The sequence below is a fragment of the Acanthochromis polyacanthus genome, chromosome 12 (assembly GCF_021347895.1).
Source record: "Acanthochromis polyacanthus isolate Apoly-LR-REF ecotype Palm Island chromosome 12, KAUST_Apoly_ChrSc, whole genome shotgun sequence".
NCBI classification, from domain to species: Eukaryota; Metazoa; Chordata; class Actinopteri; family Pomacentridae; genus Acanthochromis; species Acanthochromis polyacanthus.
Genome location: NC_067124.1, coordinates 12,991,165 through 13,015,245, shown reverse-complemented (window position 1 = coordinate 13,015,245; position 24,081 = coordinate 12,991,165). Strand labels below are relative to the sequence as shown.

The 24,081-nt window shown below is 38.7% G+C and overlaps 2 protein-coding genes across 3 annotated transcripts; both read left to right on the top strand.

Annotated features, from left to right (window-relative positions):
• The first annotated feature begins 222 nt into the window (after positions 1-222).
• si:dkey-33i11.1 (B-cell receptor CD22) lies at positions 223-13,585 on the top strand. Its single transcript, XM_051957354.1, has 18 exons — positions 223-465; positions 2,491-2,589; positions 2,789-2,900; positions 3,003-3,148; positions 3,247-3,367; positions 3,459-3,595; positions 3,937-4,059; positions 4,260-4,406; positions 5,424-5,529; positions 5,953-6,116; positions 6,379-6,528; positions 6,656-6,787; positions 8,888-8,969; positions 10,737-10,785; positions 10,967-11,056; positions 11,136-11,269; positions 11,382-11,506; positions 12,893-13,585. Exons 1-17 carry the CDS (start codon positions 330-332, stop codon positions 11,482-11,484), a joined length of 2,031 nt encoding a protein of 676 aa, XP_051813314.1. The 5' UTR covers positions 223-329; the 3' UTR covers positions 11,485-11,506; positions 12,893-13,585.
• Positions 13,586-16,362: 2,777 nt separating this feature from the next.
• Positions 16,363-24,077, top strand: LOC110948231 (B-cell receptor CD22-like). Of its 2 annotated transcripts, none has more exons than XM_051957079.1 (11): positions 16,363-16,417; positions 16,500-16,553; positions 16,663-16,998; positions 17,079-17,303; positions 19,099-19,377; positions 20,089-20,373; positions 21,809-21,887; positions 22,446-22,476; positions 22,679-22,822; positions 22,914-23,017; positions 23,489-24,077. In XM_051957079.1, exons 2-11 carry the CDS (start codon positions 16,514-16,516, stop codon positions 23,547-23,549), a joined length of 1,584 nt encoding a protein of 527 aa, XP_051813039.1. In that variant the 5' UTR covers positions 16,363-16,417; positions 16,500-16,513; the 3' UTR covers positions 23,550-24,077. The 2 variants fall into 2 exon arrangements, with proteins under 2 accessions (XP_051813039.1, XP_022045361.2); XM_022189669.2 differs by having other exon boundaries at positions 16,364-16,417; positions 22,676-22,822.
• The last annotated feature ends 4 nt before the right edge of the window (positions 24,078-24,081 follow it).

The following is a 24,081-nucleotide window of genomic DNA, read 5'->3' as shown; positions in this document are numbered from 1 at the left end:
GTAACATAAAGGGAAATTTGTGTCATCAGTGCAGTGACCTTAAAAAACACTTTCAGACAGAGAAGTGGGAAAGAAAGCAAAAAAGATGGAGGACGAGGAGGTAGATGAACTTACCCGCATATATTTCCTCCTCCTCATCCTCCTCCTTTTGCCCCTTCCCCTCCTCCTCCCATGTCACACCACCCTGATCTCCATGCTACTCTCATCGCTATAAAAATCTCCTCCATCCCAGTCGGGGTCGCACGCATCCCACAAGTCTCCCTCTGTTCGACTGGCTCAGGTGAATGTAGAGACTCTAAGAGGCGAGCGCTTTATATTTAATAAGCTGGATGCTTTTTATACTGATTAAAGGGGTGTTCAGCCTCCCTGTGTTTTTCTCCTTCTCCGGTGACATTACAGAGCTCGTGTCAGCGGAGATGTTGGCAGGTGCGTTAGTTCTGGGCAGCATCCTCACAGCTTTACCAGGTGAGAGAAAACCAACAAAATACACAACAAATGCTTTTATTTCATCATTTGCAGCCAATGTGACCTGAAAAATATGCAAAAATGAATCAAAAATTGTTCTTGAAAGGGTGATAGGTTAGATGGCTCTTAGTTATTTACATTTTATTACACATTCCTGTGTTTAAACGGTGCCACACTTACTATAAATCAGGTGATTTTTTTAAATGAATGACTGACTTATAGGATCTATTGTGCTCTAAAGGTTCTGCAGCCAGGTGCCCTTGCCTTTACGCTCAGGTTTATTTATAAGTATTGATTGCCTTTTGTGCAAGGTAGTCAGCCAGGCAGGCAGTTAGCAGCGCAGGACGACACCACGGCTGCACATCCAGGCTCAGTCTCACTGCTTCACTTTTGTGTGTCACTCTCTGAACCGAGCTCTGAGAACTGTGGTTTGACAAGTTTTCCTCCGAGGAGTCGCACTGAAGGAAACATTTTACTTGTGGCTTGTTGAAATTTACACTTCTTGCAGCTTCCAGCAGTGTATTCCCTGAACCTGCAGGAGCCTGTTTTACATGGCAGGCAGCTTGTGGATGAAACATTCAGTGGATGTTGGTTCATTTGGGAATCTGTGTTGGTCCTTAAATGAAAACATTAGAACAGATGGTGAGACAGAAAAACTCTGTTCTAACTATGTAAGTGTGAAGGCACCAGTGGTGGAAAGTAACTAAATGCATTTACTCATGTACTAAACTAAAGTGCAGTTTTGGTTTGCATTCACTTTACAAGATTATTTCCATTTTCTGCCTTTACCACAAGTGACAGCAAATATTCAAATAAGTATAAATAAACTTGTCGAAAACCTTAAAAAATGAGGCAACTTTTGCTGTTTCTATCATCCCACATCAGCTATTCAGCTCCACTACATTTATTTGACAACTTTAGATGCTTAGCATGTTGAATTTATTAATACAAAACACGCAATAATAGAAATTTAGATTTAGTAATCCCTAAGGAGCATTTTAGCAATGCAGCAAATTAACTGCATAATTCATGCTATTTCTTTTGAACCTTTACATAACCTCCTGAGAACCGAGGAAAAAAGCATCTTTAAAACTGTAACTTTTTTGGTTATTTCCTGCCTCTTTGGAGCAAAAACAACAACTCACAACTTAGAATTTTATAAAAAACATTTTCATTCTAGAGACAACAGAACAGTTTTACCGTAAAAAAGAGCAACACTTCAAAATCCAAACAGGTCGACAAGAAAATAAGAATGTCAATCCATTTCATGAAACTAAGAAACTAAATTAAATAGCACTAGTGTAAAAAATTAAGAGGTTGAATGAAGCATAGTAATAAACAATTATTTATTTGTTACATTAATTACTTTACATTAAATACGTTTATTACCCCACAAAGAAATGTGTTTTGGGGCAGAAGCTTGAATGTAAACAAAGTACTAGCTCTAGTTAGCTATTAGCTAACCCCATTAAATTGTTCTCATATCCACAACAGCTGGAGCTATTATTTTCACCTGACAAAGCTTTTAACTGAACACTGGCCCCAAATTATAATTCTTGGCATATTCATAAACAAGAAAATATATTATTACCATTGGTGAAATGACAATATCTTAATTTTTGACTTAACTTTTCACTTTTCCTGGCAGGCACATTTTACTGCTGTCTCCATTTTGTCTCAGCATGAAAACAAAGTTCCCCTCATCCCACCCAATCACTTGAGATATCATTGGAAAGGCCAGGATGTTCTCTATTAAGTACCTCAAATGAGTCAAAAGATATAGATCAAAAACAAATGTCCAGTACAGACATAGATGAATGGGCTGGTCTCAGGAGGATAAGTATAGACTTGAATGCATGACTTTGAAATGTAACAGAGAATTTCTACACTTTGGTACTTTTATTTTAGTACAAGATCTTTGTCCATCTTGCATTTGAGGAGCATCTTGCATTTGTGCATCTTGCTGCATATAATTCTGTATGTTCACCTCTTTTATCCGTACTTACACCTGTTTGTGTCCTGCAGGTACTGAGAGCAGGTGGAGTGTGTCATTTTCTCGGAGGGAGATCTGTGTGTGGGCAGGAACTACTGTCACTCTGCCCTGCCGCTATGACTACCCGTCAGGTATTAAAGATAGATTCTGTTCTGCTATCTGTTTTCTTTTTTTTTTTTGCACAGACAAAAGCCGTTAAAACTGACAACTCCATGAGTCAAATCCTCATATGCTGCCTTTTATTTAATGTTCCTTGTCTTGCATGTCTCATGCTCTTCATTACAGCCTAGTAAATTTGCTCTTTTATTCATTTTTTCTTGAATTTTGCAGGTCACACTGTGAAGCGGGTCATGTGGTTCCGTGTGTCTGCTGAGGGTCGCAGGGAGTTTGCCCACCACAGTGACCCAAACCAGATCAGCCTGTCGTACCGAGGACGCACACGGTAGGACGAGCTGTGTACGAATGATGCTACAAAAGGAAATTACGGCTCTAAAAGTTTCCATGAATTTAAATCAAACCCTGACAATGTGCCCATACATTCCAGGTATATTGGAGGCAGCTACTCCAGCTGTTCGGTCCAGATTCGGGGTGTGAAGCTGAGTGATGCGGGTCAGTATCACTTCAGGTTTGAGACGGACCAGCCACTGGGGAGGTGGACGTCTCCAGACACCATCACTCTGGATGTGACAGGTAGGTTCACACACTGAAGCTGCTGTGACATCTCAGGACTAACATCTTTATGCTGCACTCACTCAGCCAGAGTTTTCAGTGTGTTTTTGTGTATTTAGACCTCCAGGTCCAGGTGCATCCAGCCAGACCCGCCAACATGTTTGGATTTGGGGAGACAGTGTTTGTCGGCTGCCAGGCCAAAGGATGTGCAGCTCCAGGAAGAAGTCTGGCACTTTACAGGTGTGTGATTTAACATGGACGGACAGTTGACAGTAAATAATAAGAATGTTGTTTGTTACACTGTAGATATTGTCTGATGCTCTGCACACAGGAACGGACTAAACCTCGGCTCCTATGAGAAATGGATGATTATTAACCGCTTTGACCAGCAGCATGTTGGAGCGTACACCTGTAGACCGATCCCACCGCAGAATGTGCAGTCGCCATCGCTCTCCCTGGCTCTGGGACGTAAGCAGCATCAACTAATCATCACAGAAGTTTGTAGGAGGATGTATCTGGAAACAGTGGGCTAAACACTGAAACCTTTAAGATTTAGAAAATAAAACCCTGAGTCAGTAAACCAAGGTTAGACAGTGAGTGCGTAAGCTTTCTAGGAAGTGTTTAGGGCAAATGTTTAGAAGGATAAGAGAAAATAAAGCACATGGCTGCTTTTTAACAATCCTGATTTGGCAAATTCACCCTGTTATGACACTAAAAATGCTAAATCAAAATAGTTTGACAACAACTCTACTTGCATCTGGCATTATTTTCCCTCCCAGCCTCCCTGAATCTCTGTGTTTTCCCTCCAGACGGACCTCGCTCCACCTCCATAGCGGTGTTTCCTGCAGGAGAAGTGACTGAAGGCGGCTCCGTCACTCTGACCTGCAGCAGTGATGCAGCTCCACCTGTTGAGAGCTTTGCATGGTTCAAAGGTGCAGAAAGCATTTTAGGCACTACACAGTGAGCCAGCTGGGTGGGAGATGTGGACTAACTGGTTGATTGTTTGTAGTAAAGGTTCTACTAGCTGAGGTTTTTTAAGTGCAGTATTTAAATCTCTTCCATGTGTGTTTTTGCATCATGCTGGTAATTTAAGTTTATATGAGCGTTAATCTTTGGTGTTCTCACTGTCCAGACATGGAGAGCGGCAGCATCCCAGACAGTTTCAGGCCTCAGCTCCGCCTGTCGCACCTCAAATACTCAGACAGAGGAGAGTATTTCTGCGTAGCACGAAACTCACTGGGAACAGATCGCTCCAAACCACTTCTACTCAATGTCACTTGTAAGTTTGTTGCTGCTTTAATCAGTTCCAGTCCAGACTTAGACATAGATCAGATATTTGTTATTTATTTTTTATTGTAAAAACCATATATTTACACCTCTGTCTGAGGGAAGTCTGACTTAAACTGATTAGTCAACAACTTTTTTAAAACCATATAAAGAGAATATTCAGTCATACGGATACAACGTGAACCAATAGCTGTTCAATTTAGATAATGTTTAGTCCTTTGATTAATACTTTTGGTCTCTTATGATCAATATTGCAGCAGACCTGAAAAGGTAAATCAGAGGACAGAAATATTTCAATTGTAATTTCTAGGGAGTTCTTTGAAAAAGATGAGATGAGATGAGATGAGATGAGATGAGATGAGACGAGACGAGATAAGATAAATTAAGAAAAGACTTTATTAATCCCACAGTGGATAAATTTACAACGTTGCATCAGCGAAGATTTAAACAAACATTTAAGGAATATAGTACAAAACTAAAAATAAACCAAAATACACATAAATACTTCGAGAAATCACACCTTTGTTTGATGAATAGAAATACTGAATAAGTCTTAATATTGCACAGATTATTGTCTATATTGCACGCAAGTAGAAAAGTGACGATACAGCATTTACTCTAGTAGGCTTTATGTAGAAAAATAGATATGAATTGATTTTTAAAATAATTGTTCATTGGGGCCTTAAAATGTAGAATAAAGCTGAGTAGACTTCATCTGAGACCCAGTGTAAGATCAATACTGGGCACAAAAAGCACTTTATTTTGTTTACTTTGTTGGACTGATGGTGCGTTTGTGTGATTGTGTTTGTTTGTTTATGTCTTTTTTTTTCTTATCTAAAACTTACCGCCTGTGTGTTCTATGCATGTATCGTATTTCTTCATTTTAGCTAGATTGTTATTTTTTATGGCTGGTTTTACATTTGGAGCCTCGTATGTCACGAGTAAAATATGACTGAAAAATTAATACAGTTCTTTCACATTGCTCCTGTCTTTCTCTCTGTCTGTTTAGACTCTCCAAAGAACACTCATGTGCTGGTTAGTCCTCCAGGGGACATCAGAGAAGGTTCTTATGTGAACCTGAGCTGTGTTTGCCACGCCCACCCACCTGCTAACAGGTGAGAGGGATCAACAGGGATTTCAGTTAAACACATGCAGCTCGGACTGAAATATGTGTGATTCTTATATATCCTCATATTGTTATATATAAAATGTATGATATACAGCGATATATGATATTCTTATGTATTTACTTCTGGTATTGATGTGTATTTTTGCTGTTTTTCTCATCACTGTCATGATTATTTTCTCATATGCATGTGCCATCATATTAAAATCTTCCATATCCAGACTATAACAATCCATAAAGGTATTTCTTTTTGATGAAAATCCCAGAAATTGGAAAAAAACTCTTTACCTAAACAAAATCCACATCTACAAGTCTAATTTAACAACAGTAAAAATACAAGTTATTGCTTTATTTTTGTCCAGTTCCATGAAGATTTCCATTTCCATCATCATCTCCACAATCTCTGCTGCAGGTTTGCTTGGTATCGTATCATAGGTGACCAGGTGATTGCTAAAGGTTCTTTTCGGAACCTGACCTTCATGTCAGTTCGAGCTCAACATGCTGGTCAGTACTACTGCAGAGCATCCAACCGATTGGGATACCTGACCTCCCCCGCTGTTTCCCTCACTGTGCTGTGTAAGTAGTGGAGTGTGTGTGACATGCTTCACCTTTTTTATGATTGCTAAGTTTATTTTAAACATTTGAGATGAATCTTTGTTGCCAATAGTAATGATTTTGTGTTGCCAGTGATGTATTGATGCTGAATTATCCAAATTGTCCAACAGACAGTTCATGTTAAAGAATTGTAAACTCTCTCTCAGTCGTCTGTGTTGCTGGGTCTTTGTAATAAAGATTATTTACTGTTCTCTTAATCTCCTGCTTATTTCATCCTCTCCAGATCCTCCCAAGAACACTTCAGTTCTGGCCCGTCCCTCCAGTGTGGTGGATGCTGGCCGTCCTTTGACCCTGACCTGCAGCAGTCAGGCCAACCCAGCTGTGGACAACTTCACATGGCACCGTTTAGCTCTGGACGGAGGCTCTGTACAATGTTAGCATGATAAAAATCTACAGATCATCAGTCCATGGTCAATGTTTGCTGTCAGTAAAGCTTTGTGCTTTTTGTGCTCCTGATCTGTTATCTGATATTTTCTTCCTTCCGGTGCTCCGTCATGCAGCGTGGGGTTCCAAGTCCGGTCCAGTCTTCACCTTCTCAGAGGTCAGTCCAGGTGAGAGCGGTCAGTACTACTGTGAGGCCAGGAATCGAATCGGAGCTCACAGCTCTCCGGTCCTCACCGTAAAAGTCAGAGGTACAGATGACTTCATGCATTTGTTTATCTGCAGGATGCTTTTCGTGAAATGGCTGCACAGCTGTCCATTAGAGATGAGATTTACACTTTAGCCACGTTAGCAACTTTAGGGAAGCTTCGGTTCAGACAGAAATATCTTTAAACACATCTGGTTAATAATCTGCACAGACATTCATGCTCTTCAGAGGATGCAGCACCACCACAAGGATAATATTTACCTCCACCAAGGAGGTTATGTGGCACATGCGACACCTGGCGTTTGTGTGTGTGTCTGTCTGTCTCTGTCTGTCTGTTAGCAAGATAACTCAAAAATGCCTGGGCAGATTCAGATGAAATTTTGAGGGGATGTAGACTATGGTAAGAGGAAGAGCTGATTTAATTTTGGTGGCAATCCGGAAAGGATCCTGGATTCTGTATTACTTTGAATTTTTTAGTATGTTTTAGTATGTGGTCCAAAATATGACAAAAACATCATAGGTTAGTATGTTGTCCAACAAATTGGAGCAAGGTGTCCAGATAGCTCAACTGGTTAAGAAGGTGATTTGTAAACAGAACTGTGTCAGAGACACAGATTCAATTCCAGCTCATGATCCTTTACTGCATGGGTTTTCTGTTTTCCTCTCTATCCTTGGCGGAGGTCTGCACTCTCTGAGTGCTTTTCTAGTTGTTAACTGCAAATGTCTTGACTGCTATTGAAAAGTGATGAAAATTTGTGCAACTGATACCTTTTTAATAATATTTTACTTTACATGTGGTGGAGGACTTACGTGATGATCGACGTTTGTCTGTTCGTCTGTTTGTCAGTTTAACTGCGCGCAACATTACTCAAAAACAGACAAACGGATTTGAATGAAATTTTCAGGGAAGGTCAGAAATGACACAAGGACCACCTGGTTCGATTTAGGAAGTAATGTTGCCTATAGTTTGGATTCACGTATTTGTTAACTTTTTCTGTGTCATATTGAGATAGCATCGTGGCGTCACTGTTGCTATGAACAAGTGAACACTATGTCCGCTGCCTGCTGAAGATCACATGATCATGATCCCACTAAATATCGAAATATCGGAACCTAATAATCAGAAATGATGCGACTGAGCAGCCTTGGTGTAGTACTGTACTCTCTGAGTGCTTTTCTTGTTTAAAACTAAATTTAATTTGCTCATTTAAATGATCCGATTAGCTCCCATAACAATCAGCTAATCTTCTCTGAGTGAATTCCTGACATGATACCTAACACACAACATTCTGAACATTAATTGTGTAAATGTACATAAGATGAGAACAAATACATTAAAATATAAAATGCAAAGCCTAAAATATTCTGAAAAGTGCATGAACACAGACAGAATATAATTTTAGCAAAAAAATAGCAAGTCTGGTGTTGTGGTTATGTGAGGTTTTGCAGTAAACTATTAAATCAAATAGAATTCAAAAGACTTTAGCTTTTCTTTTAAAATGTTCACACTCAGTCTGAAAGCCTGCAGTGGTGCATCTCTCTTATATTCCTATTTTGGGTTAATTACTTTTCTCTGCATTCTAAGAGACAAGCTGTCACTGATAACCTCAGTGAACCATCTGTCTTACATTTACATCTATGTCTCTGATTATCTGAGACAATCTTTAAAAAGAAAAAAATGCTCTGAGTATTTAGCTGCAGTTCTACCACATGGGATGTCTGAAGTGATGAGTGATGAAACCTTCCTGTCACTATCGCAGCAGTTCCAGGTTCTGGTCTTCGCTCTTTATGGTTCATGAATTCTGACTGTTTGTCTATGAGTCATGGTGAGTCATGTAAAGGCCTCTCACTATGAGAGCAGAGGAGGAGGTGACGAGGTGTTGTGGAAAACTGCTATTAGAGTCTAGACAGCTGAAGAAGTGGAGTTAGGTTTGGAAATCAGAACTGGAAACACAAGGCCCAAGTCTAGACAGCTGCTCGCTGATGCGCAGCACTTTCCCTCTTTAATCACTTTCTGTTTCTATTTTTATGTCTACTGTTCTATTTTAGTTTGCTGCACTTCTGGTTTTATTCATCTCATGTTTGGTCACATCCATCCATAGTTTTGTCTGTCTGATTAACCTCATTCTGCTTCCAATATCAGGTCGTCTTAAGGTCATCGCTTTGGCCTCGGCAGTGGGAGTGTCTGCTGGACTCATCACCCTCACAGTGGCCATTATGATCAGGTGACAGGAAGCACTGCACACTGCTAGTTAATCATTGCTAGAGAGTTAAGCCCAAATTAAGTCCTATCCAGGCCAGTTTTCCATTTAGAGTGAATTTTTATTCAACCAGTGGTTTCATTTGTCTGAAAATGATGATAAAAAATGGTAAGAAGTTGTGTTAGAGATGCTGTTCATCATTTTTAATTATTTTAATGTGTAACTTTTTTGTTGTTGTTTTTTTTTTTTACTAAAAACCCAACTTTATTCATACCCTTTCTGGGTAATCAAAAGCAAAGCCTGTGTATTTGCCACCACAGTTGTTAAACTGTTCTTCTAATTGCTAACAAGCTGTCTGCATGTCTCCACTGGGATGCTGTGATGATCTCCAGTTCTTTGAAGTTGGAAAGCTTCGTTATCATCACTCTGGTCTTCAGCTCTCTCCACAGATTCTTGACATTACTCAGGTCTGGACTCTGTCTTGGCTGCTCCAAAATGTTGGTATTGTTTTGTGTTAATCATTTCACAAACAGTTTGGCTGTATGAGCTGGATCATTGTCTTGTTGGAAGGTCCACTGTTGCTCAAGGCTACGTTTTTCTACAGACTGCCTGTTTTCTTGCAGAATATTAAGGTAGTTTTCTGTTCTCATGCTTCCATTTTACTTGGACCAGGCTGTCTGATCCATTTGACTGAAAAACACACTCAAAGCATCACATTTCCCCACTATGCTTGCCCATGGGGATGGTGTACTTTGGAGAACTTACTTGGAATAAGGGGGCTTTGTGGAGCCCTTCTTGGCTGGTTTCCATGGATACCAGCATTGCACCGCATCCACTGGATTGTGTGTCCTGTGATGCTGGTACCAGAATCAGATTCTTCAGGACGGTGTCAGTGAGAAAGTGACAAGAAAACTTTGTGTTACAACTTGGCTCAGAAGCTGCAACAAAACAGGAAGACAACCACAGTATGGTGACTAAAAGAAGGTTTATTGTCACGCAAAACCACCACAAATGTGCAACGCTGACAGCAATCAAATACTCAAAACCGTGCAGCTGGAGTTCCTGCAGGCCACAGCTCCTGTCAGAGAGAGCCCCCTTGACTTTGTGAGGAAGGTTTAAGTAGCTGAGCTGCTTAATCCCAGGTGTGGCTCAATCAGCTGACGACCCTGACTCAGCTCTTGGAAGACACCTGGTGTCCAGGTAGAGGGTCGTCACATTTGGCTTCAGCTGTTCTCACTTCGTGTCTTAAAATGCCCTAGAACTTGGTAGAAATCGCTGGCTCCATTTGGAATGGTATAGAAGCAATTTTATGAATAACTGTGGACATAGCATTCTTTGTAAAAAATGCAATAGAAACTTGCAGAAATAATCCTGATTTATCATCAGCGTCATGAATGCAAAAAATCTAGATTTTAATTTTGAGCTTAACTGCATTTTTGTTCTCTTCCACAAAAATAACAATTTGTATCACAATGTTTTGTTCTGGTTTTAAGAAGAACACACACACACACACACACACACACACACACACACACACACACACACACACACACACACACACACACACACACACACACACACACACACACACACACACACACACACACACACACACACACACATATATATATACTGTATGTAGCACCTGTTTGTTACCTCTGTTTATTGTGGAGTTTTGCTGAACGTTAATCTTCAGTCAGTCTTGTTTTGTTTTTTTCTTTGATTATTTGCATCACTTTGTGACAGAAGTTCTCACTTGTGTTGGTAACTGAACTGTCTTTCTCTTTACAGTAAGAACATGCACAGAGTCGACTTAGACTCGGTAGAAGTAGTGAGCAAGGTATGTTCATCTTTGTGTCATTATCTTAGAACTACCCAGCATCCTGTTTTCTCTGTAGCTAGCAGTTTAAAAACAGGCTTTCAATACTTGATTTCAGATTGCAAAGTAAAATGCAAAGTTGCTTCCTCCTGTGTGTGCGTGCGTGTGCGTGTGCGTGTGCGTGTGCGTGCGTGACCCCCAGCGTTCATCAGTGACAGCCGACACCATGTTCTATGAGTCAGCCCAACAGCAGACCTTCCCACTGAGGAAGGGCAAGATGTCCGACATACCGGTGAGAAACTCAGCGTGTAGTTTGAGGATTTTGGAAATGAATGGAAATATGGATTTTTGATGTATCTATGATTGAATAGGAGGAACCAGAGGACCTGAGTGACAGTTCTCATCCCTCCATCGTTCCTCTGATGGACGCTCCACCAATCCAAGCCGTGGAAAGTCGCAGCCCCGCCTCCAAATACATGACTGTCCATTACTCCAGGTTGTCCAGGTATCCACCATCTTTGTTCATTTCTCCTACTTCCCTGTTTCTTTATCTTTGATTTATCTTTCTGCAGTATTCTGGGATGAACATTTGTGGTTCCTGTTTGTTGTTGGTCCAGTACAGATCAGGTGCAGGTCCACAACCTGCCACTGGGTGGTGATAAAAAACCAAAAGATTCCTCCAAAGTTGTTTACACTCTGCTGCCCCAGCCTCGCCACTGACCGTGAAGACACAGACCATCAGGTAGGACATTTTAGAGCAAATGAAAACTCAAGAAACACACTCTTATTTCAGGTGGTACAGTATCTACACAATTTTATATCACATAAAAGTATGTCAGTACCGCAATCGCCAACACCAAATCCCATACAACTGTGCCCTTGAATTAAGAAAATGATCCACACTAAGATAAAAATATTACACTGGATCAGTCTGTGTTCATTCAGACACAATTCAGGAAATGTGTCTACACTGTCTCAACTTTTCTTTGAGTTGTTGTTTATTTGTAACACAAAATGTTGAGATCTTCATCTGTTTTCAGACCTGGATGTTTTGTGTTTCAGTTCTCAAAAATGTCTTTTCTGTGAAGCCATTTTAAAGACTCAGCATCTCCAGAAATGTAAAAACTCAAACAACCATGAACTTTAATGAGATCACAGACAAAATTGTTTCGAGCAAATCTAAACGATCGCATGACTCAAGCAGAGGCCAAATTTTTAACTATTGTCTCTTCAGTACTGAAGAAAGTGCAAAGTTGTCCTACAGAAGTGGCATTGGGGAGCCCAGTTTTCTTTACATTTTCCTACCACAAATACAGTCTTTGCTCAACATTTTACTGACTTTTAAGGGCTCTAACATCAATAAATCATCATGTGTGGCAAGTATGGTAAGACAAGGTTCCCCTTTTTGCTATTTTGACATGCCAATATGATGATGTGGACAAGACCTGGTATGTATAGAGGTCTGTATGTTGTCATTATATGTGGAAAGTGACAATTATCTTTGATGATGTCTTCATGTTGAAATTTAACAACAGATTAGGTTTATATTACCTTACCAAATGTCCTCACACTTACTTCAAATCAACACTGAACAGAGAAACTGATGATAACTCGGCAAACATAATAATAAACCTATTTTTATCAACAAAAAACATGCACAAAGAAAATTCTGGTAAGTTATTTCATTGTCTCTGTTGTTCTTTATGTCAAGTTTGCATTGTCCTCCCCACCTCATAGGAGTTGAAGCTGGGAAGGGTGACAGATTATATACTATTAGCACCCAACAGAGGCTATTAGATGGAGGCCGCTTGCTGGTGAAATTAGGTGAATAAACTTCAGCCTCCAGCTCCTTTTAATCCTTGTCTGTGGCGAATGTCAGCAATTATTTTACCATCATACCTGCTGCATTGTTTAAGTGGTGTCTGTTCATTAAATATAAAGAGTTTCACTGGAGCAACAACAAAAATTTGCACCTAAAGTTCCTCTAAAAACAGATTAATGAACTGATTATTGAGTGATTTTGTTAGATAATGTTTTGTTTCAGCGTCCATTCATAAATTGACTTGTTTATTTAAAGGTATGCTTCTCTTCTTGATATTTTAATCTATTCTACTGTCCTCTTCCTCAGCTGAACAAGACATCAGTCATTCTTTTATGAGCCAGTCTCTTTGCTTCCTGTCTGACTGGACGTTGGATCCCTGTGAACTTTGGCATTGTTCGTCGCTCTGGCTCAGACCTGATGTTGCATCCAGGAGACTTGATGATGGCAGCACATCGTCCTGTCCAGAAGTCCAGCTCCTGAACTGTGAACTGTGTTGCATGTCTTTCTTTCTTCTTTCTTTGCATTTCACAACTTCATGCTGTCTGATGAAACACTGAAAGCCGCTTTGCTTGCCTTCCTATCCACGGCACACTTACAGTATATGTGGTGTTGATTTTTTATTAATACTTGCCAGTGACATTTTCAACCAGGTATATGCTGATGACACAGTATTGCTGGTTGCCACAGTATCCTTTGCATTGTCTGAGATCTAAAATAAATGACAATCCTCTGTATGAAATCACGTGTCTTCAATAAAAACTAACAGTGTGATTTTAGACGTATTAGTGGAGAAAACCTGTAGAAAATCATTCAAAAAATATTCAACAATCTTGTCAATAAATAATCTACAGGATTGTTCTAATTGCTGCTATAATCTTTGTTCAGTTGCTTTTATTAAATCTGTGTCTCCATTTTTATGCAGAGTCAGCTAAGCAAGAACTAATGCAAATGACATGATGTAGTTTGTTACACTGAAGAAAATAAAAACCAGACAAATGACTTCCACTGTTTCTCTACTCCATCCTGCTTTGGTTTATAATTTGCAACTGCTTGTAAAATAATAATTGACTACTTCAGAATAAGATAAGAAATAACTCCCTTAGGGATCTATCTAATCTACTTGTTTATCTGTTTAATGACTTCTTAACTGTTTTATTTCTTGTGATTATGAATGCGAGACTTTGAGTCATGCTGTTTTTTCTTCACATTTGAGAATTTCCACAGTGACGCTGCTCTGCTCAGAAAGCGTTGCTACACTGATGTCATGTTCACTTGCCCATTTTTTAATTGTGGCATCTCACACCGCAGACATGATCTTTCAAAATGTGAGGAAATGCAAACGGCAGTTTTGAAATGATGCTAACTGACGTGAGAGCTGCAAAGCTGCTGCTTATTTCTGAAAGTAAACACAAACACACCTTCACTCTGCACATTTTCTTTATATTTACATCTTTTCTTTTCCAAATCATGCTCGGGTATCAGATGTGGAAAACGTTTGCTGTAATAACTGTGTCACGAACATGCGCTGATTGCAACATGTCCTTTCTTGATGGAAAACTTCCGTTGCAATATTAGGTGGGGCAACGAGCCTAAAGTTATGATAAGACAACAATAAAGAAACATTCTTAGTCATTATGCCTGAGGATGTTGCAGTCTTCTGTTTGTGGAGGTGAATACTGTAGAGGAGAGCGGAAGTATAAGAAACAGTCAAGGCCCATTTGAAACTCTTTACTGTCTCTTCATGCTCATTCACAACAAGTACAATATATATTATAAATCACTCATGTTAAGTACAGCTAGAAGTTTAAAAAGCCACTACAAACCTGACTGTGACGTTAACCCTTTAGTCCACTGTATGAAACGTAATGGGAGATCTCTGAGTCAAGTCATGTTTGTGCACTTTAAAAAGCTTCCGTGACCAAACTGCTGTACTGAACTGTCAAAGAGCAAACTACGCACATAAACATCGAATGATAGTGAAAAAATTGGGAGCTCATCGTAGTTTAATATATTAAAAAAGAAAAGGCAGAAAATCTCATCAAATCACAAGATCTGTTTGGGAAAAAATGTGTGAAAATCAAGCTGCAGCTGTATTTTCATCTCAGTTTCTGTTGCACGGTCCAGTAACTCCACCCAGTGGACAAAGACAAACATCTGACAACCAGCTGCTTCTGAGACGCTGGTTGAAAATTGAAAATATGCAAAACAAACAGTATTAAGGCCCTGGTGAGTGTATACTGACTGTAAAGAAAACCACTTTTGTAATACTTTTTTAAAAACTATTTTACTTCAGTCACCTCTGTTGCCTCCTTCACAGAGAACATGTTGTTGAATAAGTGTGTTGTCAGTAGATGCTCCTGTTATTTGGTAGATAAAAACAGATTCTACCATCAGCTGGTTCCCTTCAATCATATGCGGCCCGTTAGAAAGAATTCTGGCGTCTGGTTTGACAGTAATCTATGTTCTGAGCAGCACAACTTAAAGTTTGTGCATTCATGCTGTTGCTGTCTTGGAAATATTTTAAAAAATTACAATCCAGCTTAACTTTAAAGACACAAAAACCATCTCACTTCTTTTATCGCATCGTGACTGGATTACAGCAACAGCTTCTTAACCTGCCTGAACCAAAAATCTACTAAGTGACCCCAGACTATAAAGAGCTTTTAACCAGAACCAGGAGAAATCATCTCATTACTACTGATTTAACCTCTTTATACTGACTGCTGTGTATGTTTGAGGATTGATTTCAAGATTTTACTGAATACTGTTAAGGTCCTTCATGGCCTCTCTGAAACACAGATATGTAAACTTAACAAGGCTGAACAGAAGAGTGAAAAGTAATGCTGGCATTTATACTAAGGAAATAAGTAAGATCACACATGATAATTAAACATTACACCAGAAAAATAGATGAAAATGAAATATTACTGATTACATTAACAATGTTGTACACTAAAGCAAAATATTGCACCTGAGAAATGAGAACAAGGAAAAAATTTATTTTAGTCTTTCCTGATTTTACTCAATCTTTAGTTTCCTTTAAAGTGTCTTTTATTTCTGTTTTTTTAATGTTTTTACCTTTTCCAACACTGTTTTCACACACCACATAGTAATTTAATCTGTCTGCTTTAAATCTAATGATTTTTTGACTCATCTGTTTAACTTTGCTGCCATGTGAAGCTCCTTGTAACTTGGATTTTGTGCTCTATGAATAAAGATTATTATTTTTCTGAACATTATTTTGATCAGCGTTTATACTCAACCACCAAAATCCTGTGGAGGTTTCATACATGTAGTAAAACACAGATGATACAGAATGCAACCAATGACCGCTTTATGGGAATGTCAGTATATTTGCTGCGGTACGTAAAGATTCAAAACACTCAGTAGTCACAAATCTGAAAAATTAGACACATGAACTCTGGGAGATTTTGCATGAGTGGAAAAACTGAGAGTAAATTATCAGCAAACTCAGCCGTGCAGCTCCACCCTCAGCTTCTGCACGTTGCTTTGCATGAATACTGAGCTTATAGAGTACTATACTGTGATGTATAGTCTGTTGTTTCTCACTAATGTGGCTAATGATGCCTGAATCCACTGTCCAACTCTTGCTTGTTAGATGCTATAAATTGTCCATATTTATGTGTCTGTTCACATTGACGGTTAGCACAGTAAAATATGAGTCCTTCTGACTTTACGTAATCAGCACTGTGAATGTGTGACGTTCTGATGGGAGGAAACAGGGAGAGGAAACCTTCTACTTCTGCTTTTCATAGCACAAAACTTCACCCCTAAGAATGAACAAATCAATAAGTGAGTTTCTGTCAAGAGGTGAGTACTTTTAGAGTTCATTCACTGACAGTTCTTCTTCCGTTCATCCACATTTTAATACTCACCTGTCATGATGTTGCAGGTTCATTTTAAACAATGGAGAGCTTGGTTCTGATTATTCTGATTACCCTGCCAGGTAAGGATTGTTTTCTCTGATAAATTAGAAATTTGGTGACTACAGCTTAGACAATGAATACATTTCAGCAAAATTTAAGAGAGTTCATTTTATTTCTTTCTGTTTGAAGGTGTGTGGAGTGGAGACTGGGGGGTGACACTTGAAAACCAATGTGCCTTAAGAGGGACATCAGTGGTTTTGAAGTGCGACTATGACTATCCTTCAGGTCACACTGTCACCTCAGTGAGCTGGTCTAAAGCTCAGTATGTATCTAATAGCTGGAGGCTGGTTGCTCTTTCTCAGCTTTTTTCACCTCTGAAGTTTAACTATGTAGGAAACAAACAGGGTGACTGTGATCTGAGGATCAATAATGTACGGTTCACTGATGAAGGACACTATCACTTTAGCTTTGAGACAAGACGCGACAGATGGAGCAGCAAAACATTTTCCTATTTGTTTGTGAGAGGTAATGACACAATTACAGAGCATTTCTTTACAGATGGAATGATTTCAGAGAGGGTTAATGTGTTTCTGCTTCTCTAACAGGACTGACCGCTGTGGTGTGGCCAAACACTGTGACGGAAGGAGAAGATGTCAGACTGATCTGTCATTCAGGTTGTCCTCAAACCACCGAATTCGTCTGGTTCAGAGATGGACAACCGGTATCGGCTTCAGAGTTTCAAGCCACCAGTGAGGATGCTGGAAAATATCATTGTGCTGTCAAAGGACAAGAGACGGCCAAATCTGCTTCTGTGGCTCTGAACGTTCGATGTGAGTAGATGATTAACACTAAATAATTCAACTTAAAGACGCGCTAAAGTAAGAATGACAGTGTGGCAGTGGGTCAGCATGATTCAGTATAGTTTCTGATATGAAATACAGTCCTGACTTGTTGCTACTCATACAGCAAAATGTCTCTCTAGACAGAAGTAATTTTAGAGTGTCCAGAGTCCATCTGCATGCCTTTCATGTACAGATACAGTTGACATATTTGGTGAAATCCATTACTGACACAGTTAACATCGATGGTCCACTTGTTCAAAAGTTTTAAATGATCCAGATTTGGAAATCCCACGTTTTACTATCCAGGGTCAGTCTTACTGCTGTGCTGGTTTTTGAAAGCGACATTGGATTGGACCATCTTAACCTTCATCTTGTCCTTACCAAAAAATGTTGTTGCCTTGTCTGAAAAAAGTCCAAAAAGTCAGAAAAAAAGTCCCCAAATTTATAAAAATTTTCAAAATCTTCAGGAAGAAAATTCCTGAAAAGCTTCCCTCAAAAGTTTTATTTTTTAAAATAAAAAAATCCCCAAATTTAACAGCAAAATTCACTGGATTTTGGTTGATTTTTTTCTGAATGTTCTTAAAAAAAATTTAATTAGTTTTTTCCACCCAAAAATTTACAAAAATTTCCTAAAAAAATTTGAAAATGTGGAAGTTTTCACTATGAAAATATATATTTTTTCCCCACATTTTTAAAACTTTAAAACGAGTCAATTTGACCCGCAGGACGACAGGAGGGTTACTCTAGACACAAACTTTGTAAAATTACAAAATCTGGACTACCAGGGTTCTAAATAGAACTAAATATCTCAATTTGCCCTCAAGCTTTGTTTAAAAAAAATTAAAAAAAAACACAACCACTAGCATAAGTCATGCTGAGTTTTTCTGAAAAAAAAAACAGTAAATAATAAAACATTTTTAAATTTCATTTAGAGTCAGATCACTCGTCTGACCCACAACAAAAATACAAACAAATAATGTGTATATGAGTATTTAACACTGACCTAATTTCTTTCTTTATTTTAATCACTTGTAAAGAGACCAGCTCTTGAAACCCTGCTTTTAGGAAGCACAATAAAAAAAGTGTCATTTTAATTACAATACTATAGTAAATAAAAGATTTACTTAAATATCTTATTTGTTTGATACTGATATCTGTTTGGGGGATTCTTTATGAGGACATTATTTAATGTAATTATTTATGCTGTATTATTCAATAAGATTTTACATCATTTCATTTCCTAAAATCCACACTGAATCCCTTTTTCTGGGAATCCAGTAAAGTAATCCTGTTTTTTTTTTTTTGATCACATGGATACCAGTCCTACCAAAAAAAAAAAAAAAAAAAGTTTAAAATGACACACACTGAAGATCTGATTTTAGAATCCTTTTTAAAATTCTAAACAAGTCATTCTATTTTTTTTCCCCAATTTGATCAAAAATCATCTTATTGGATTAACCTAAAATAGTGACCTGGGCAGTTGGATTTATTCAAGAGAATTTGTGGTACAGGACCATGATGAGAAGTTAGTAAGTCCAGAACTGTACACAAATTTATATGCAGTGAGAAACATCACTTGTTCAAATTTAGAGACTGCAACAGAGGCCATCCTACAGGCCTTCTATAGGTGGATGCACTAATACAGAGAACTGAGAAGTTTACATCAAAATCTGTCTTTTTAAAAATGAGTCCGCTTAAGTAGTCGTCTGGGAATTAAAGGAAGTACAAATTCTACAAACATTTTTCTGCTTTTAGCTCACTATTTGTCCATTGTCTCAAACAGACAGTCCCAAGAAGGTGACTCTGTCAGTGAGTCCTTCAGCAGACATCATCAAAGGAGACACGCTGACTTTCAGCTGCAGCAGCGACGCCAACCCTCCTGTAGCAGAAACAGGATACAGCCTGTTTAAGGACGGACAGTTTGTCAGCTCTGGGCAGGAACACACCATCTCCGAGGTGCAGCTTGGCCACAGTGGACGGTACCACTGCCAGGCCTGGAATAACATCACCTGGAGGGGCAGCAACCTGTTCAACTCCACAGAGGTTCTCCTTGATGTCCACTGTAAGAAGGCTGGAAAGTCTGGTTCGAAATATCTTTTTTGAAGTGAAAGTGTGTTGTTGAGTGGTGTCAAAAATCCCCCCTGACAGCAGGAAAGTACAGTCCAGTTATAATTGAAAGTAGGAAATTTAAAATTGCCTAATATTATAACTTCCTCAAATTTATTATTCACACTCTCCATCTGTCTGCTGTCAGGTTGTGTTAAAATGTTCTGCCAAAACACTGTGTAAGACTTAGCAGAAGTACTGATAACATGTTCACAATGATTCCTCTTTATCTGAGCTGAGAATGTACATATAAGGTACATTGATCTGATTAGCTTCATAAAGTGATCATTTAGACTGTTTGAGGCAGATCCTCATTCAAATGCTGTATATCAAGTCTGAGATCATTTCTGGGAGGAATTGTTCACTTCAGAAGAAAATCCAAGTGCATAATTAAAGTATTTGTTTCTCATGAGTTATCTCCTTCAATTTAGGCAGATAAGACTGATCATCACATTTATAGCCTTTGCTGTCGTCCATTTGTTTTTATCACATTTTTAGGCACTTGATGATGTAACTGTATACAGTATTTGAAGATAAATAACTTAAAGTAAAGAATAAAAATAAAGACATGAAGTGTATTTAATCTCCAGTTTTTCCTGCAGAGACGAGCAGCATTTTGCCCTTTGACTTCATTTTATTAACACACCTACTTATGTACTTTATGCAGATCATCCAACGAACACTTCAGTTTCAGTGGTTCCTGAACGTGCCCTGGAGGGCAGCAGTGTGAATCTGACCTGCAGCAGTGATGCGAACCCTCCGGTTGACAGCTACACCTGGTACAAGATGGCAGCTTCTTCCAGCTCCATGACCCAGGTGGGCTCAGGACAGACGCTGTTTCTGCCCTCGATGCAGGCGTCTCACACCGGGCTCTACCTCTGCCTGGTCAGAAACAGTGTGGGGGAAAACAACTCCACTGAAGTTCTGCTCTCAATGGCAGAAAAGCAGCAAGGTGTGTGCCATTTTACTATTTACTACATAGACAAAAGCATTCAAACTGCTTCAAATGGTGACTCACAATGAAATGAAAGTTTTAAAGATAAATTATAAAACAGTGAAAAGTACAGAATAATTTAGACTAATATTTATAGAAAACCCAAAAGTAAGGCATTATTCAAAAGCAGTGGAACAAGGAACACCTTCAGTTTGGTTTGTGGTCAGCTCTGGCTTAGGTTGCTGAGTGGGCTGTCCACTAATCACAAGGTTGGAGGTTCAATCCATCTCTGCATGCCAAAGTGTCCTTGGGCAAGACACTGAACCTACAGTTGTTCTCGATGGCATTCAGGGTCCTTACATGGCAGCTTAGACGCCGTGGGAGTGTAAATTAGAAACACTGTGAAGTGCTCTGAGTACAACTAAGTTAGAAAAGTACATACCATTTAACATTTAGTTTTAAAAATGACTTTGGCTGTGGCGTGTCTACGTTCTGATTCCAGCAAAGAAGCCATTCCACCATGTTTGGTTTGACCTCTGGGCTCCACTGACCAGCCCCACCAGATCTGGTGCTCAGTAAACACAGCTCTCATATATTTTGGACCCAAACCATTCCTTGACTTGTAGAGAATAGGTAGAGCCCCAGAATTAGTTCTGTATTAAACTGGAAGTCAGTGCAACAGTCTAAGAACTGGACTGATGTGTTCTCTCTTCTTATTGTTTGCCAGTACTGTAGTGACAGCACTTTGAATAAAAATGTCAGTAGCCAGTAACAGTAGTCCACCATACAAGAAATAAAAGCTCTTCTAATTCTAGGTTGGACATAAAGTTTCTCATTTTAACTGATTTTAAGATGCCAAAATGAAATGATGACTTAATTTCAGTTTTAATGTGGAAAGTGAAATTTCTATCCTCATCCTTGTTTACACCAAGAGTCTTGATGTGAGTGTTAGTTCCCACTGCCCTTTTTATTGTCAGAAAGAATAGTTTCAGTCTTATTGTGATGTAGGTTGAGGGAATTTTTTTTGAACTTGCTTGTTTTCTTTCTCATGGCACAGAAACAGGAAGTCTAAAGGACCATAGTCATGTATTGAAAGTGCAGATAAATCAGGGTGTCGTCTGCAAAGTATGAAGAGAACCAGTATGATCTGACCTACGTGAGGGTCAGAAGATCCTTCCAGCCCAAGTACATTTAACCAAAATTATTTCATGAATGGTGCAATATGATCTAATAATATCAAGACTGTTAGAGGCCTTGAATCATTATTCAGGTGAGTGTAGTTTCAAATCAAAGGCAGACTGCTAGATTTTCCTGGCCTGTTCATTTTAACGAAAGGTTCAAGTGACTCATCTTTATCAGCTAGTGCTTCATCGTCATTTTATATGAAATGTAATGATTCCATCTTCATTTTTTTGCTTCAAGTTTGATTTTATTTGACTGTGTTTCTCTTCAGGCAGCCCATCCATCCCAGTCTTGGTTGGAATCGGAGTCTCTCTTTGCATCACACTTGTGATTGTGCTGCTTTTGCTCCGGTGAGTCGCTGAATGATGAAGAGTCGTGTTGTCTGACTTCAATCTGCATGTTCGAATTGTCTCTGCACTCAGCGTGTTGCAAAAATTTAATGATGTGTCTAAAACTCATGTGTGTCATCTTAGTTTCCATTGCATTGCCACTTTTAACCACATACTCACTTTTTATACACAGCAGTATCTCAATATACTGAACATGATAATTCTAATTTTTGATGTTAATCTGAAAGAGTGCATTACAGATGAACAGATTTTCATAGATTCTGCACTAACCGTATTTGAACGGATATATAACATTGTGAGTTATGATGAATTAGGAAACTTCTCAAACCTTTCCTCCTCATATTCTAATGATTTTCCACAGCTCACCTCTGACATATAGGGTAAAACATGTTGGTCAGTCAGTCTCAAGTTGATGTGTTTCCCATTGTTACATCACAACTTCCCTAAAACGTTATGACACCGAATTGAGCAACAATTAAGTACACTCTGTTCTGAGTGGAGGAACATTATCTTTTTTTTTAAAATTTATTTGTTGATTTTTTTTTGTCATGTTGGCAGGAGGAAACGGAGGCGCAACACAGGGGAAAAAGTGAGTAAATCCAACAGTTACTGTAAAAACTTTTAAGTGTCTGGATTTAGACTTTTGAGTCCCAACAGTGATTTATTGTGAGATTTTCTTTCTAACTTGAACCTCATGAGATGTTTCATGCTACTAGTGGAGCCAAAACATGAGGTAAAAGTACCCAGTGGGCTTGTGCAAGGAAACTTATTTGTCGTGTTTCCTGCAGCAGCCTGTGTTTGACTCCGTGCTCAGTAGATCTCAGTCTTCAGCCACTGAAGATCCATCTGATGCTGTTTATGCCAACATCCTGACGTCTACAACCTCTGCTCCTCTGGCCATCAGTTCTGCTTCACCAAGGAACTCACACTCTCATGTAAATATCGTTCTTAAACATGATTGCTTATAACTGTAAAAAGAGAGAGAGAGAGAGAGCGAGATTGATTAACTCCTCTCTTTTTTCCCAGGGCTCCACATCTTATGAAGATGAGGTTCTTTACTCCACTGTGACCATCAAACCAAAAAACACCAAACCTGTCACAGACAGCAGCCGAGCAGCTCAGGACTCCTGGTAGGTTTATCCACAGTCAAAAAAAATTTATTAAATCAACTTTGATCTTCACAGAGAAAATAAAAATGCTATTGCTGGCAGCGGATGTTGCAATAATAATTTAGATCTCGTGCAGCGTTTTATATTCTTTCGTGCGTCGTTCAAATCATTCATAGCATTGTGATGAAATTCTCTTTGCATGCACTCTGAAAACACTGTACAAACTCCAAAAGAATTAAAAATAGTTTAGTCTTGAAAAAGAAAAAAAAGAGCAGTGCCAAGTGTTTTTTTTAATGTTCAAGTTTAAAATATACACTTCAGCCTTAAAACCCCAAGATGTGTAATGTGTGTTTGACTTCATTTTTGATAGTAAAATTGAAATTCCATTGCACAGTTTATTGTGCTCAGTGATAAAGACTTAGAATTCATGTTAAGAATATAAAACAAAGTTTGTCTGATTAATTCTCATTCATACCATAAATACCTCCTCAGGTCCACCTCAGGGGAGAACAGCGACTCTGTGATTTATGCCGCTGTGGTTACGACCCGCTGAGGTTCATCTTCTTCTCACCTGACATGAAAAATTCAAACCTCAGTGTCTCAGGGAGGTTAAACTGAGATCTTTGTGCAATAGTCTTGAAACACACATGCTTTCACAAGTGTTAAAGGTTTCCAAATATCATTATATTATGCTTTGTGTTTTTTATTTATTTATTTAGAATCTGTGTTTTTTGCAAGGGCTTATGTTGCAGAACCAGTTTAGTGTAACATTAACTGCAAGTGTTTCATTTTTACCTTGAGTATTTATGATATTCTTAAAGGACTTCTGTCTTTATTTCTTTTTCAGTATAATTGTTGTAAAAGTCACAGCTCATACAAAACCATGTGATATTGTTTTGCATCACTGTGAGCAAGTTGTTTTCAATTAACCTGTTTCAATGTATTACAGAATTCATAAACAAATAAAAGTGTTTATTTCTCTTAGACACATTTTATTTCTTATGAATGTGAAATGTATTTAAATGTTGTTTCAAAAGGAACTCCTGTTGGGGACCATTTGAATAAATTTGTATGAATTGTCTTTT